We start from the raw sequence: 16510 nt of genomic DNA on the forward strand, positions 1-16510 counted from the left end.
TAAATTCAAATTGATCAGCACAATGTATAAAATACTTAAACCTACAAAACAAAAATGAATAAAATAATTTGTGGTGATTTAAATTTTTTTTATCAAAATGAGGAAGTCAGGATTAATGGTTACAATGAGCATTTTTTATTGTGTACAGGGTTTGAAGCATGATACTAATAATGCATGTTCCTCGGGGTCAAATGTGCCCCACCGGCATTGCAACTAGTGGGCCCGCCCCAATATTTGAGTAGAACTGCTCTAGTGACATAATAATAGACATAGGGCCCGATCTATTAAAAGTCTGCATGTATTAAAACATGTACACACTTGATAGCACACGGAAAGCTGATCTACTAAGCTTGCGCGCACAGGACAACTCTTAAGTGAACAAAAATAGAAAGCGTGTTAAATTGAGCTTATCTGTGGAGGAGGAGATGCAAATATCATCATTTAGCACTCACAATGGGATTTATCAAGACTAAAACTGTTCTGAAGCTATTTCGATTTAGCACATCTGGAAAGTTCTTGCAAACTGCCGCAGTTACGCACAAATGATTATGAGAACATGTTGGACACATAGGCTAATCTTCTATTCAGCAATATAATTTTCTAATTACCGTATTTTTCGGATTATAAATCGCTCCGGAGTATACATTGCACAGGCCGAAAATGCCGCTCATCATTTTCAAAACGGAGGAGGCTGATTTCAATACCGGTAATTTGAAATCGCATAAAGGGAAGAAGATTAAGATCTATTCAGTAGGATTTAAGGTCCAAGCTTACATCACACTCAATTTTTTACTGCACGCCTTTGGTAAGTGCCGGAGTGAGAAGAGGTTTTAAAATAATTAGCGCATGGTTACTTTTACCGCATGCCTTTGGTAAGCGCAGGAGTGAGAAGAGGTTTTAAATTAATTAGCGCCCCGGTGGCAATTCAAGGAAATACGGTATTGTTCTATGTTTGTTGCTATTTTTGACCTTTTGCCTGCTGATTTGTGAGTGTGAGCCGGTTAAAAGCAAGGCAAACAAACCAACGAAGCAACACGTCTTGCCTTCGCTCGCACTTGATAATGATTTAATTCCACAATTGCATCTGATAGGATGTGAAATATGAGCCTTATTGCGCCCCGCGGCGCTGCGGGGATAATAATCTCTGTGGAGAGAGAAATATTTGAGGACTAACACCGCCTGGCATGTTATGGATATTCATGTGTCAGTGTACTGTAATGAAGCTTTCCGAGTGGCCCGAGACGCTTTGTGGTCCCAGCTGCAGGCGCTGGCGCTAACACGACTTTTCATAGATCGTTTTTCATGACTACAGAAGCCGGTTGCTATGCCTCTCATCCTGTTTCTTTCCACGTTCTACCACCCGCTGAACAAACACTGGCGGCGTTGTGACTCCACCGAGTCTTCTATGTCACTGAACAGTGTGAGAGCTCCCATTATTGCTCTACTAAGTATTGTCTATTAGTTATTATCAATTTAGGAGTATTGCAATTAGAGGTGTCCTGTTCCGATAATGATATTGGATATTGGTCGGATATCAGCAAAAAAAAACAACAACTAAGTATTGGATTATTTTGCTTTGCATGTAAAATCTCCAATACAGTATACACCAGGGGTGTCAAACGTATGGCCCGGGGGCCGGATCAGGCCCGCGAACAGGTTTTATCCGGCCCGCGAGATGAGTTTGCTAAGTATAAAAATGTACTTGAAATATTTGAATGAAAGAAACAGCTGTTCTAAATGTGTCCACTGGATGTCGAATTAGCAATTCTTTGTATCTTTGTATAGATGATGCTACATATGTACAAAATAGACCACATGACGTTAGTGCACCAGTCGAGGGAAATGAGCAAACAACATAAATAACATCCTGTAATTGGATTTTGATGTATTTTTTTTATCTCGATCGATTGAAAATGAACACCAATGAGTTGACTGATGAACATTATCACATGATTCATTCAGAAAGTATAAATAACAACAAATAAAGGTAGAAAACTATCAACCCGCAACTTATAAGTGTAAAAAAAAAAAAAACAAGATTATGCTTTGTGTCTCGACGGGGTCGCATTTTTATGCGGGGTCGATCTCCCAGGAATGCAGAACGAACAACTACAGATGACAGCGTGAGGTAGGAGATTAATTATCCATCCATCCATTTTCTCCCGCTTGTTCCCTCTGGGGTCGCTGGCGCCCATCTCAGCTGCATTAGGGCAGTAGGCGGCGCACACCCTGGACAAGTCGCCACCTCATTGCAGGGCCAACACAGATAGACAGACAACATTCGCACTCACATTTACACACGTCCCCAACGACGTCCCCAACTGATACACAGATGAGTGGTCCATCCCGGGTCCCGACTTTGAACAGCTAGCGTTTCATCTGTGGTAACCTAATAACCTCTCCACGCAGAAGAGGGGGGAAGGGAGCAGAAAAGAGATGGCAGATCAACTGGTCTAAAAAGGGGGTCTATTTAAAAGCTGGCATACACAAATGAGTTTTAAGATAAGACTTAAATGCTTCTACTGAGGTAGCATCTCTGTTACCGGGAGGGCATTCCAGAGTACTGGAGCCTGAATAGAAAACGCTCTATAGCCCGTAGACTACTACAGAACCGCCATTACATGTTATGTAGACGACAAGGAAATGTTTTAGATGTAGAAAAAACATCATAATATGACCCCAATTGTGCGCCTTTTAATCTGGTGCGCCTTTTGTATGAAAAAAGACCCGAATAGACCCGCCCATCAGCAGTGTGCCCTATAATCTGCCTTTGGTGTGGAAAAAATACGGCAAGTAAAATGTACCTGCACTTCGCCTGCCGTCCCTTTATCCTGGGGTCACGACCAACACTACCCTGACACACATAGGCCAATAAAACATGAGCTGCAGGCAACACTTCAGACACCATACGTCTCAGTAGAATCTTGAGTTTTCTCCCATCGTTTGTGTTTACAGCTTGTGTGTGTACGCATTTCTACCTCGTTTAAATCCGTCGATGCATCAGTTAGAGACTGACATGTGCTAAGGGGCAGAACATGGTGCGTGTTTATCTGCTGTTTGTCTTTCCCTCTCTACACTTACAGCAATGGGGGCTGTGGGGGGATTAAAAATATAAATAAGACATTATTTCATGTTTTGCTCTCATTCCAATGCCGGCAGATGTTCAAAGAGGAGGAAAACAAGCAACCGTCCTCATTTGGGTTTTTATTGACAATGGCAAGACTAACAAAGTGTGTTGTTTTTTTTATTACTTCAATGAACACACTAGTGATGCGCGTATTCTGAGGTTAAAAACGAGACGAAGCTGGAAAAAAAGGAATAAACGCAAAGGTTGAGGCAGGCTGAATGCATAAAGATGAGGAGGGAGGAAGCATGTTAGGATTATTGCTTCATTTCCTTTGAACTCGACACCATGAAGATTTCATATGTTTCTCTCTGACATGCATGTCGCGTGTGTATTGACACCAACATCCAAGCATGCCTTTGTCGGCGCGTGTTTGCACGAAAAAAAAAAACATCTTTTGGCAGCGTGTGGCCTTCTTCTTAGTCAACTTGGCAGCAAACTCGGACGTCAAGGCTTCGGAATTTAGATGGCAAATATGAAATAGCCCCCGCCCGTCCCACCCACCGTTAAGAAGCAATAACATTTAGAGACGGGGCGAGGAGACTCTTTTAATAGGACTTACTTAAAATTCATAGTTGCCATGCAAAATAAATCAGCAATTTTCTGCAAGGGGGCGGTGAGATGGGAGATGATGGCGAGGCGGAGGGGGGAGGAGGAAGGGAGGGGCTGCCTGTGAATAAGAGATGAGCTTTAAACGTCGGCAGTCTGACACATTCCGTCATCTGGGGGTAGAGCAGGCACACACAATGCATCATCTTCAAAGACAGAGCCAATTAAAAAAACAAGAGTTTCATTCATATGTATTATCTTTAACATCTTTATTATTTCATATTTACATGGAGCAGTTTAAAATAAACCTTCACAGAACACACAGTAGACATTTTGTTTTCCATCAGTTGAGGAAATTCAGATTTTTGCCTGAAAAAAAACCTAAAATAGTTGATATTGCATTTACTTTTATATTGTGTTATAAATAGAATATATGTAAACAAATAATCAAAAACATGTATCATTCAAAATGACGTTTAACCATGACTTAGCACCGCAAAAATTAGATCTACTGCAGAATGGGTTAGCACAATTCAAACAGTCTTATCACAATTTCATTGGTGCCAACATTTACATAAATATAGAAACAAATAAATAGAATATTTAAGTATGAAATTATGATCTAATATTGTGATCAATCAATCAATCAATCAATGTTTATTTATATAGCCCTAAATCACAAATGTCTCAAAGGACTGTACAAACCATTACGACTACGACATCCTCGATAATATATTAAACCATACATTTAAAACTTACAAATATTATTAAGTAATTATAGTGACTCTACTTACGACTTATTTCTTTTATGACCAAATATTTAATTTTATTACCAATTTATATATTTTTTTGACAGTTATTTTTTAAATCAATATTTTGTAATATTTATTTATATTTATTAGTTTTTCATGATTTTTTGGAAATTGTTTAACAACATTCAGAAATAATTATTTCATGTTTTTTTTATAGGATATACACTCAACAGAAATAAAATAAGGGCTATCCACAAATTAGTAAAAACACATTAATAAAAACGTGGAAAATGCCGAGCTTAGCTTGTGTTAAACGCCAGCACAAATAAGTCAGTTTTAGTTACGATTTAAAAATCGGTTTAAGTACTGGCTTACATTTTTTTTAAACTTGGACACAAAAAAATCTTCATAGATAGGATATTGTATTCAAGCCATGCTGAGCTCATATTTGTGACATCCATCCATCCATTTCCTACCGCTTATTCACTTCGGGGTCGCGGGGGGGGGGTGCAATTGAGCTACAATTGAGCGGAAGGCAAGTACACCCTGGACAAGTCGCCACCTCATCGCAGGGCCAACACAGACAGACATTTTAGTTGAATTTTACACAAAAAAGGACAACGATTTGAATTAAAACTTTAGTTCAGGGGTCCCCAAACGTTTTGACTCAGGGGTCGCATACGGTTAAAATAATTTGGCGGGGGGGGCTGTGTATATATTGATATATATATATGTATATACAGTGGGGCAAAAAAGTATTTAGTCAACCACCGATTGTGCAAGTTATCCCACTTAAAATGATGACAGAGGTCTGTAAGTTTCATCATAGGTACACTTCAACTGTGAGAGACAGAATGTGAAAAAAAAATCCAGGAATTCACATTGTAAGAATTTTAAAGAATGTATTTGTAAAAAGTATTTGGTCAACCATTCAATGCTCTCACTGATGGAAGGAGGTTTTGGCTCAAAATCTCACGATACATGGCCCCATTCATTCTTTCCTTAACACGGATCAATCGTCCTGTCCCCTTAGCAGAAAAACAGCCCCAAAGCATGATGTTTCCACCCCCATGCTTTACAGTAGGTGTGGTGTTCTTGGGATGAAACTCAGTATTCTTTTTCCTCCAAACACGACCAGTTGAGTTTATATTAATCGATATTATTTGGCTGAGCGACTAGAAGACACCGAGAGCAACAAGCGGTCAAAAATTGATTAGAAAGGACAGATTTAAAAAATAAATAAATAGATAAATATATATATATATATATATATATATATATATATATATATATATATATATATATATATGTATATGTATATATATATTTATTTATTTATTTATATATTTATTTTTTAAATCTTAGGCCGGATTTTGGACGCTGTTGGGCCGGATCCGTCCTCCAGGCCGTAGTTTGGGGACCCCTGCTTTAGTTCCTTACTAACAATGCACCCTAATTACTAGAAAGTCAGGCCAAAGTTTCAGTTCCACTCTTAGCCATGCTTTAGCTTGAAATGGATAAACAGCATTTTTGTTGTCTGCGATACCCCACTACACTTGTTTTCAGCCCAATAAATCACACAATTGTCTCACCTCTCTTTAGTAATCGTTAATCAACTATTTGTAATAACTGTGCAACTTAACTCATTATTAGACTACTTTAAGTCTCCTAATTTAATATTACTCGCTTGGTGTTGTTTGCAAATGCTCGCAGAATAAAAAATCGAACCCAATAAGTTTCAGTTCAGCTTAAACTTACTAATGCGCTGCCATTATGCACTTATAACTCGTTGTACTTGTATCCAGGGATGGGAATTTTCCGCGGATCCGCGGAATTCTGGCGATTTTGGCGCCGCCAGGTTCATTTATATAATATAATGCCAATGTATGAAGGCACCAGATTGGCTAGCTCTACTATCAGCTGACGACATCAACCAATGACGTTGCCCGTTATAGGAGTCTGCACGCGTCGTTTGTCGACAATATCTAGTCCCTGATCCTCAATTATTGTGAGCGTTTCTGAACTCGTATTCTGTTTATATTGGTTGTGTTTATCGGCGACTAATCTGGAAAGAAAACACAGTAGGTCTCAATTAACACGTTTCTTTATTGACAAAACAGTTTCAGACATGTTTAAGCTTATTCAAGATAGGAATGCTTCATTAGCGAAATATATCGATAAGGGCGTGAGAAACAAGTGGAACTGGGCATGGCTCGATATATTTATCAAACTGAAGGTGAAGACTAACAACAATATCGTAGAAGTGGACGATCTGATCAGCGATTTCATTGCAAAGTGCGATGAACCGGGACGTGCTCAGTGCTTATATTGCAAGGACATTTTGAACTATGGATCTCGGGGAAAGGTGGCATTCTTTGTGCCCGTGAAATCGGCAAGGCATCTAAGTAAAGTGAGTTTACGGAGAAGTATTTTTTCACTGGGATCTGCCTTTAAGCTGAAGTCAAACATCGTCACAAATGCAGCCTCAAATCAACTATTCATGCCTCCCACCTCCGACTCGGCTCATCTCACACCAATCTACGACAGACGAGTCCATTCAGAGGTACAATACACGATCTTATGTATTTAAAAAATGTTATATTTTGAATTCTGGTTAATCAATTTGTAGGCCTATTTTTTTCTATAAACTAAAAGTGTGCAAGAATTTGATATATGTGTAAACTTGTATACATAAATTTCATGACATGATACATTTTTATGAAAATATTTGCTAATAAATGTGAAATTTGGTCGGGAGAATATTGTTAGATTTTGACTCAAAAGAGCAGGAAATGCATCCTAAACTAACATAATTTCAAAATTTTTCAAAGCGGTGTTTTAGGATTAACATTTTTTTAGCTAATTTTGTAAATCTTCATTCCCATCCCTGTGTATCAAACTGGTAGTTTATTTTGTCATTTTAATTTTTCATTTATTTATTTTGATTCTGTTACTTACCCTTTTGCAAAAAAGTTATGTTCTGCAGCATAATTCAGTTGTTTTTCTCTCACTTTCCCTGACATCTTCTGGAGAGCCCCGCCTCACATGTGCTAAACATTATTATTAAGCATCAATTCCACGTTTTAAAAGTACTCCTGTTGCTCTGATCCTCCATTTTTATTCATGCATTTCTGAAAGTGCATGTCTGTTCTTCACATCAAATATGTGTGTCTATTCAAATGTAAGTGCGTGAGACACCAAGGCCGTCCGGCGTTCCTGTCTGCCGCGTATGAATAATCAAAGCGGTCTCTCTCGCTCCCATCATTAAATCATGGCCGTCCTGGTGAGAGCCTGAGGAGGCACGCGGAGAGAGAGCGGGATCATAGTTAGCGCTGCAGGGTTACATGCTCTCTCGCCGCCTTCCATCGTGTAGCGCGGCCGAGATGTGTCATGAGCACGAGTCGCTTCGCTTGCACATTCAGGGGAGACACAGCTGCTCTCTCTCTCACACACACACACACACACGCACACACACACACACACACACACACACACACACACTCACACATTTGCACATGCGGTGTCACAATCATGCACATGCAGACACATTTATTCGGGCGGGTGCGGACATTTAGGCGCAATGGAGAAGGCCTCTGTCAGTATCTACCACAACTGTCCACATAGTGCAAAGAACATACCGTGTTTCCTCTAATAGAGAGCCCCCCCCCACTCAAATTTCTGCTGATATTCACCTGAACAAATGTAGCCTCCCTCAAATTAATGCCACCATTTTCCCATAGTGACCCCAGTTCGAGGCCTTATCATTCGTACGCAGACATAAAAGACTGCATGTAACCTATGTTGCTATCCAAAACAGCAGCACCTACCGAGGCAGTTAAAGGGTGGAGTCCTACTGCGTATTTATTTCCCTAATTATTGTGAGGGGACCATTGGCATTTGGTGCTGTCATAGACTTTAACCGCTCCACAATGTTGTGTGTTGTCATTTTTATGTTCCATTCTGTCGATGTTTGGTGTTTCGCCTAGGGATGGGTAACTTTTAAGGCTGCAGCTATTGATTATCTTAGTAGTCTAACTATTGATTACCATATTTTCCGGACTATAGAGCCGCACCCACAACATTTTTGAAGAAAAATATATTTTTCCATATATTAGTCGCACTGGACTATAAGCCGCAGATATATACGTTGTTAAATGAGTTATTTATGTTACGTGTGGAGGAAGAAGAGACGACACAGACATTACGGATGTCGTTTAAACTCTCTCTCTCTCTCTCTCTCTCTCTCTCTGTCTCTCTCTCTCTCTCTCTCTCTCTCTGTGGGAAAAATCACAAGACTACTTCATCTCTACAGAACTGTTTCGTGAGGGGTTCCCTCAATCATCAGGAGATTTTAATGGAAGCATTCACATACAATGGTTTATATATGTATATATATATATATATATATATATATATATATATATATATATATATATATATATATATATATATATATATATATATATTAGGGCTGCGAATCTTTGGGTGTCCCACGATTCGATTCAATATTGATTCTTGGGGTTGTGATTCGATTATAAATCGATTTTTTTCGATTCAACGCGATTCTCGATTTAAAAACTATATTTTTGGATTCAAAACGATTCTCTATTCATTCAAAACATAGGATTTCAGCAGGATCCACCCCAGTCTGCTGACATGCTAGCAGTGTAGTAGATTTAAAAAAAAAAAAAACTTTTATAATTGCAAAGGACAATGTTTTATCAACTGATTGCAATAATGTAAATTTGTTTTAACTGTTAAACGAACCAACAATATGACTTATTTTATCTTTGTGAAAACATTGGACACAGTGTGTTGTCAAGCTTATGAGATACAATATAAGTGTAAGCTACTGTGACACTATAGTTCTTTTTTTTTTTATAAATGTCTAATGATAATGTCAATGAGGGATTTTTAATCACTGCTATGCTTAAATTATAACTAATATTGATACTGTTGTTGATAATATTCATTTTCATTTCACTACTTTTGGTTTGTTCTGTGTCGTGTTTGTGTCTCCTCTCAATTGCTCTGTTTATTGCAGTTCTGAGTGTTGCTCAATCAATCAATGTTTATTTATATAGCCCCAAATCACAAATGTCTCAAAGGACTGTACAAACCATTACGACTACGACATCCTCGGAAGAACCCACAAAAGGGCAAGGAAAACTCCCCCCCCCCCCCCCCCCTTCTAGGGGACGGGAAGCAATGGATGTCGAGCGGGTCTAACATGATAGCAGCGAGAGTCCATCTCAAGCGGAGGCGGATCAGCAGCGTAGAGATGTCCCTAACCGATACACAAGCGAGCGGTCCATCCTGGGTCTCGACTCTGGACAGCCAGTACTTCATCCATGGTCATCGGACCGGACCCCATCCACAAGGGAGGGGGGGACATAGGAGAAAAAAGAAAAGAAGCGGCAGATCAACTGGTCTAAAAAGGAGGTCTCTTTAAAGGCTAGAGTATACAGATGAGTTTTAAGGTGAAACTTAAATGCTTCTACTGAGGTAGCATCTCGAACTGTTACCGGGAGGGCATACCAGAGTACTGGAGCCCGAACGGAAAACGCTCTATAGCCCGCATACTTTTTTTTTTTGGGCTTTAGGAATCACTAATAAGCCGGAGTCTTTTGAATGCAGATTTCTTGCCGGGACATATGGTACAATACAATCGGCAAGATAGGATGGAGCTAGACCGTGTAGTATTTTATACGTAATTAGTAAAACCTTAAAGTCACATCTTAAGTGCACAGGAAGCCAGTGCAGATGAGCCAGTATAGGCGTAATATGATCAAACTTTCTTGTTCTTGTCAAAAGTCTAGCAGCCGCATTTTGTACCAACTGTAATCTTTTAATGCTAGACATGGGGAGACCCGAAAATAATACGTTACAGTAATCGAGACGAGACGTGACAAACGCATGGATAATGATCTCGGCGTCTTTAGTGGAAAGAATGGAGCGAATTTTAGCGATATTACGGAGATGAAAGAAGGCCGTTTTAGTAACGATTTTAATGTGTGACTCAAAGGAGAGAGTTGGGTCAAAGATAATACCCAGATTTTTTACTGAGTCACCTTGTTTTATTATTTGGTTGTCAAATGTTAAAGTTGTATTATTAAATAGAGATCGGTGTCTAGCAGGACCGATAATCAGCATTTCCATTTTTTTGGCGTTAAGTTGCAAAAAATTAGCGGACAGCCATTGTTTAATTTCATTAAGACACGCTTCCAACTGACTACAGTCCGGCGTGTTGGTCAGCTTTAGGGGCATGTAGAGTTGGGTGTCATCAGCATAACAATGAAAGCTAATACCGTATTTGCGTATGACTGCATCCAGCGGCAGCATGTAGATGCTGAGGAGTGCAGGGCCAAGGACCGAATCCTGGGGAACTCCACAGGTCAGGTTTGGTTTTGGAATTGGATTGCATTGTTATGGTATTGCTGTGTATTGTTTTGTTGGATTGATTAAAAATTATTTTTTTTTTAAAAGTTGTTTTTTTAAAAATGAGAATCGATTCTGAATCCCACAACGTGAAAATCGCGATTCAAATTCGAATAGTTTTTTTCCCACACCCCTTATGTATATATATATATATATATATATATATATATATATATATATATATAAATGAAGTATATGTCTTAATCCAAGATGTGTATGGTGTGCGACTATGTGTAGGAATTACTTGAGTGTTACCTGGATTGTTGAGCGAGAGGTGCGGAAGTCCAAGGGGGGAACAAGACAAACTCGGGAGCTATAGTGAGGCGTCGAAGGTCTGTGTCCAGGCAGGAGGTCGAGATCATTTTGGAGCGGGGTAGCAGGCTTTTGAAGGCAGGTACTCTGATCAGTGACAGGCGCACTGATTGCTGGTGATTGACTGACACACGCCTGTTGTGCTCCCGAAGATGCACCCAGCGCAGCGCACAAATGAAATTACACAGTATGTTTAATGTTTATTTACATACTTTAATTGTTTCCAAACGGTGTCTGTAACGCGGCAGTACAAAGGCTGATCGAACAAAACAGAAGTATTTGTCATGGACCCATTAGCTGTGGATGCTAGCTCTCCAATCAGCTAAACAGACTCCGCAACTGTGGGGTGGGGGGTGGATTGTCATTCTTATTTAATTTTTTTATTTTTTAGTAATTTTTGGTGGGGGTCGGGGCGGGGGGGGGGGTTGTCTGTTTTCTCAGTACCTGTATTGTGATTTCCCTATCAAATTAATTAATAAATATAAAAATAAATACAAATGATATGACATTCTCACATTGGTTTAATGATTTCAAGTTATTAATAAAATAGTGGAAGATGATAAATGTAAACAAATAAATAAATACATAAAAAAAAAAGAATAGGGTAAATACCTTTTGAACCAATATAGCGTCATCCAAATCATGAATTTCTCAATTTTTACCTGAAAGTCGTGTGGGAAGAAGAATGAAAGAGACATTAACAATAAGTATTCATTCTGCTGAATCACACACACACACACACACACACACACACACACAGACACACACACACACACACACACACACACACACACACACACACACACACACACACACACACACTGAACGTGTTGATAATGAGCCCGGTGTGTGGTTACGGCGCACCGCCAGACAGACTCCAGTGTCAGAGCGATGGGAGTTCAGTCAGGAGTCACCTCTTTCTTCCTCGTCGGCTTCGGCAGCCTCTTCGCCGAGAAAAGCCGCACGTTACCGTCGGCTGTCGTCATCAAAGCCGGCTGGCGGAATTGAGACAAGTTACAGGCTGGCTTTGGAGCAGGAAAATACGCTTTTTGTTCTCTGAATGCATTCACAAATAACTGGAACCCGAACACATCCCGTCTATAAACCCAAATGCTGCGATGACTACATACAAGACGATATAAATATATGGAGACGAAATAAGAAAACATAAACAAAGAACATTTGCACTAAAACGATAAAACACAAACATAAACAACAAATACCGTCAATTGACGGAGTAGCTAGGCAGAAATAATGAATGTGCCCATAAAAAGCTAAAAAAAAGCCAATTTCCATCATCCTAAAACTTAAATATACAAAACCCAAAACCAGTGAAGTTGGCAGGTTGTGTAAATCGTTTAAAAAAAAAACAGAATGCAATGATTTGCAAATCCTTTTCAACTTCTATTCAATTGAATTAACTGCAAAGACAAGATACGTAACATTCGAACTGGTAAACTTTGTTATTTTTTGCTAATAGCTCATTTAGAATTTGATGCATATTTCAAAAAAGCTGGCACGAGTGGCAAAAAAGACTGAGAAATTTGAGGAATGCTCATCATACACTTATTTGGAACATCCCACAGGTGAACCGGCTAATTGGGAACAGGTGGGTGCCATGATTGGGTATAAAAGCAGCTTCTATGAAATGCTCAGTCATTCACAAACAGGGATGGGGCGAGGGTCACCACTTTGTGAACAAATGTGTGGGCAAAATGTCAAACAGTTTAAGAACAACATCTCTCAACGAGCTATTGTAAAGAATTTAGGGATTTCACCATCTACAGTCCGTAATATCACCAAAAGGTTCCCAGAATCTGGAGAAATTGCGCTACGGAAGCGATGATATTACGGACCTTTGATTCCTCACGTGGTGCTGCATCAAAAACCGACATCATTATGTAAACGGTATCACCACATGGGCTCAGTTACACTTCAGAAAACCACTGTCAGTAACCACATACAGTTTGTTGCTACATCTATAAGTGCAAGTTAAAACTCTATTATGCAAAGTGAAAGCCATTTGTCAACAAAACCCAGAAACGCCGCCGGCTTTGCTGGGCCTGAGCTCATTTGAGAAGGACTGATGCAAATTGGAAAAGGTTTCTGTGATCTGACGAGTCAACATTTCAATTTTTTGGGGGAAAATGTGGACGTGTTGTACGAAGGACCAAAGAGGAAAAGAACCATCCAGACTGTTATAGGCGCAAAGTTCAAAAGCCAGCCTCTGTGATGGTATGGGGGTGTATTAGTGCCCAAAGCATGGGTAGCTTACACATCTGTGAAGGCACCATTAATTTTTAAAAGTACATACAGGTTTTGGAACAACATATGTTGCCATCCAAGCAACGTTTTTTTCATGGAAGCCCCTGCTTATTTCTTCAAAACAATGCCAAGCCATCTTCTGCACGTGTTACAACAGCGTGGCTTCATAGTAAGAGAGTTCGGGTACTAGATTGGCCTGCGTGTAGTCCAGACCTGTCTCCTATTGAAAATGTGTGGCCCAATATGAAGCCTAAAATACCACAACGGAGACCTCGCACTGTTGAACGACTTAAACTGTACATCAAGCAAGAATGTGAAAAAATTCCATCAAAAAGCTACAAAAATTGGTCTCCTCAGTTCCCAAACGTTTACTGAGTGTGGTTAAAAGGAAAGGCCATGTAACACAGTGGTAAAAATGCCCCCGTGCCAACTTTTTTGCAATGCGTTGCTGCTATTGAATTCTAAGTTAATGATTATTTGCAAAAAAATATTACGTTTCTCATTTCGAACAATAGATATCTTGTCTTTGCAGTCCATTCAATCAAATTTAAGTTGACCAAGATTTGCAAATCATTGTATTCTGTTTTTATTTCTGATTTACACAACATAACAACAGAGTTTTTTAATAATAAAGCATTTGAGGTATACACTATACATAATTGTATTTACAAAACGTGCACTTACATAAAATCAATGCTTGTCAAAACATCTTCCTGCTAAAAATTTTTAAGTGAATTAACATTTGACACATTGACGCGCAAACCTTAAATACCTCATTCTTAATTTTATTAATAAAGTTGTAATGCAAAGGTGACTCACTTTGCTTTGCACATCAAATGTTTGCAACAGTTTCAAGTATAAAAAGAAGTTAAGCGCACAGTAACTTTCTGAGTGGGTATAAGTGACAATGCGGATGTTGACGGGCTTGACCTTCTCTGTTGAAGTTGCCCCTTCTCTTCTAGATAGGGTCGCAGAATATACAAAAAAGAAAACAATAAAAAAGCGTATAAACAATTTATTCCTTTGATAGTAAACAAGTGTAAAAATTGGAGAATATTGATATGGAATATCAGACTGATATTAGCAAAAAAAATTCCAGAATTAGCTTCGATACAAGAAGTCCTGCAGCGCATTTGCTCATGCAAATATCTAAATGTCCTCCAATAAACACACAATGTTGTTCTTTTCTTCTATTTTAGTCAAGGCATTTGCAAAATATAAACATGATACATAGGCTACTAGGAACTAGCAGCTACACATCAGCTAAGCACGCATTAGCACACAAGCTAGGCATACCTCATAGGTTTCCTTAATTGAACAATATTTCAGTCTTAAACAGCACATTTGTCAATACAAACAAGTATCAAAGTATCATAGTTGCATATTACTGTTAAAAAGTATCCAGTAACAAATGTGTCCGCATCATTTGACTTTATTTATTGGATTTAGTGTGGCCACTCCGTGTCTTCGGGAGACTACTACCGCTCCGCTTCAACTTAAAGACAGAATAAGTCCGTTATAATAAATAGGTTAGTATTTTTAATACCTAGTATTGTATTTTAACATTTCACATTACAAAATAATGAAAATATGTATGACTCATGCTGATTTTGTATTCAATTTATATCAGTATTGGCCAACACTGGAAAAAAGTTGGAAAAAATAAGTTCTCCGGAAAATTTTGAAAATAAAACTCTCTTGTGAACACATGCAATTGAATCATTTGATGCCGAACAAGCGTAAATATAAGTCACCCTCTGCAAAACCACACAAATGTAAATGCATAAATGAACCTCCTCTCTCTCTCTCCACATCCAGTCCCGGCCATGATCACGTCGTACCCCAACACCACGCTGGCTACGCAGGGCGAGGAGAAGAGGATGAGTTGCATAGCACACGGCGAGAAGCCCATCATGGTACGCTGGGAGAAGGAGGAGCGCATCATCAACCCTGAGACCAGCAGATACGTGGTGACCGTCAAAGAAGTGGCCGACGAAGTCGTCTCCACGCTGGTGGTGGGTTCTTTTTTTGTTTCTGTGTCCAAAAAAATCAGGCTAAAATCTCCATATAAATTCTGGGAGAATGACATTAGCAACTGTCCACCTTTGCAGATCATGCCGACTGTACGCGAGGACTCCGGTTTCTTCTCCTGTCACGCCATCAACTCCTTTGGGGAAGATCGAGGAATCATACAGCTGACGGTGCAAGGTAGAAATGTGCTGACAGCCATGACTTTATTCACAAGAACGTCTGTGTTTTCTTGATTTACAGTGGGGCAAAAAAGTATTTAGTCAGCCACCGATTGTGCAAGTTCTCCCACTTAAAATGATGACAGAGGTCTGTAATTTTCATCATAGGTACACTTCAACTGTGAGAGACAGAATGTGAAAAAAAAATCCAGGAATTCACATTGTAGGAATTTTAAAGAATTTATTTGTAAATAATGGTGGAAAATAAGTATTTGGTCAACCATTCAAAGCTCTCACTGTTGGAAGGAGGTTTTGGCTCAAAATCTCAAAATACATGGCCCCATTCATTCTTTCTTTAACACGGATCAATCGTCCTGTCCCCTTAGCAGAAAAACAGCCCCAAAGCATGATGTTTCCACCTCCATGCTTCACAGTAGGTATGGTGTTCTTGGGATGCAACTCAGTATTCTTCTTCCTCCAAACACGACGAGTTGAGTTTATACCAAAAAGTTCTATTTTGGTTTCATCTGACTACATGACAACCTTCACGGTGGTAGAGGGGTTAGTGCGTCTGCCTCACAATACGAAGTACCTGCAGTCCTGGGTTCAAATCCAGGCTCGGGATCTTTCTGTGTGGAGTTTGCTTGTTGTCCTCGTAAATGTGTGGCTTCCCTCCGGGTACTCCGGCTTCCTCCCACTTCCAAAGACATGCACCTGGGGATAGGTTGATTGGCAACACTAAATTGGCCCTAGTGTGTGAATGTGAGTGTGAATGTTGTCTGTCTATCTGTGTTGGCCCTGCGATAAGGTGGCGACTTGTCCAGGGTGTACCCCGCCTTCCGCCCGATTGTAGCTGAGATAGGCGCCAGCGCCCCCCGCGA

General features: G+C 39.6%; 1 protein-coding gene across 5 annotated transcripts in view; it reads left to right on the forward strand.

Moving 5' to 3' along the window:
• The window catches only part of dscamb (Down syndrome cell adhesion molecule b), a 307420-nt gene that overhangs the window by 240271 nt on the left and 50639 nt on the right, over positions 1-16510 (forward strand). For all 5 annotated transcript variants that reach the window (XM_061877414.1, XM_061877411.1, XM_061877409.1 and 2 more), the window contains 2 exons: positions 15259-15455; positions 15552-15648. In XM_061877414.1, coding sequence (XP_061733398.1) covers positions 15259-15455; positions 15552-15648 — 294 coding nt within the window. The remainder of the gene's footprint in view (positions 1-15258; positions 15456-15551; positions 15649-16510) is intronic.

This window comes from Nerophis ophidion, linkage group LG18, assembly GCF_033978795.1.
Source record: "Nerophis ophidion isolate RoL-2023_Sa linkage group LG18, RoL_Noph_v1.0, whole genome shotgun sequence".
Lineage (NCBI taxonomy): Eukaryota > Metazoa > Chordata > Actinopteri > Syngnathiformes > Syngnathidae > Nerophis > Nerophis ophidion.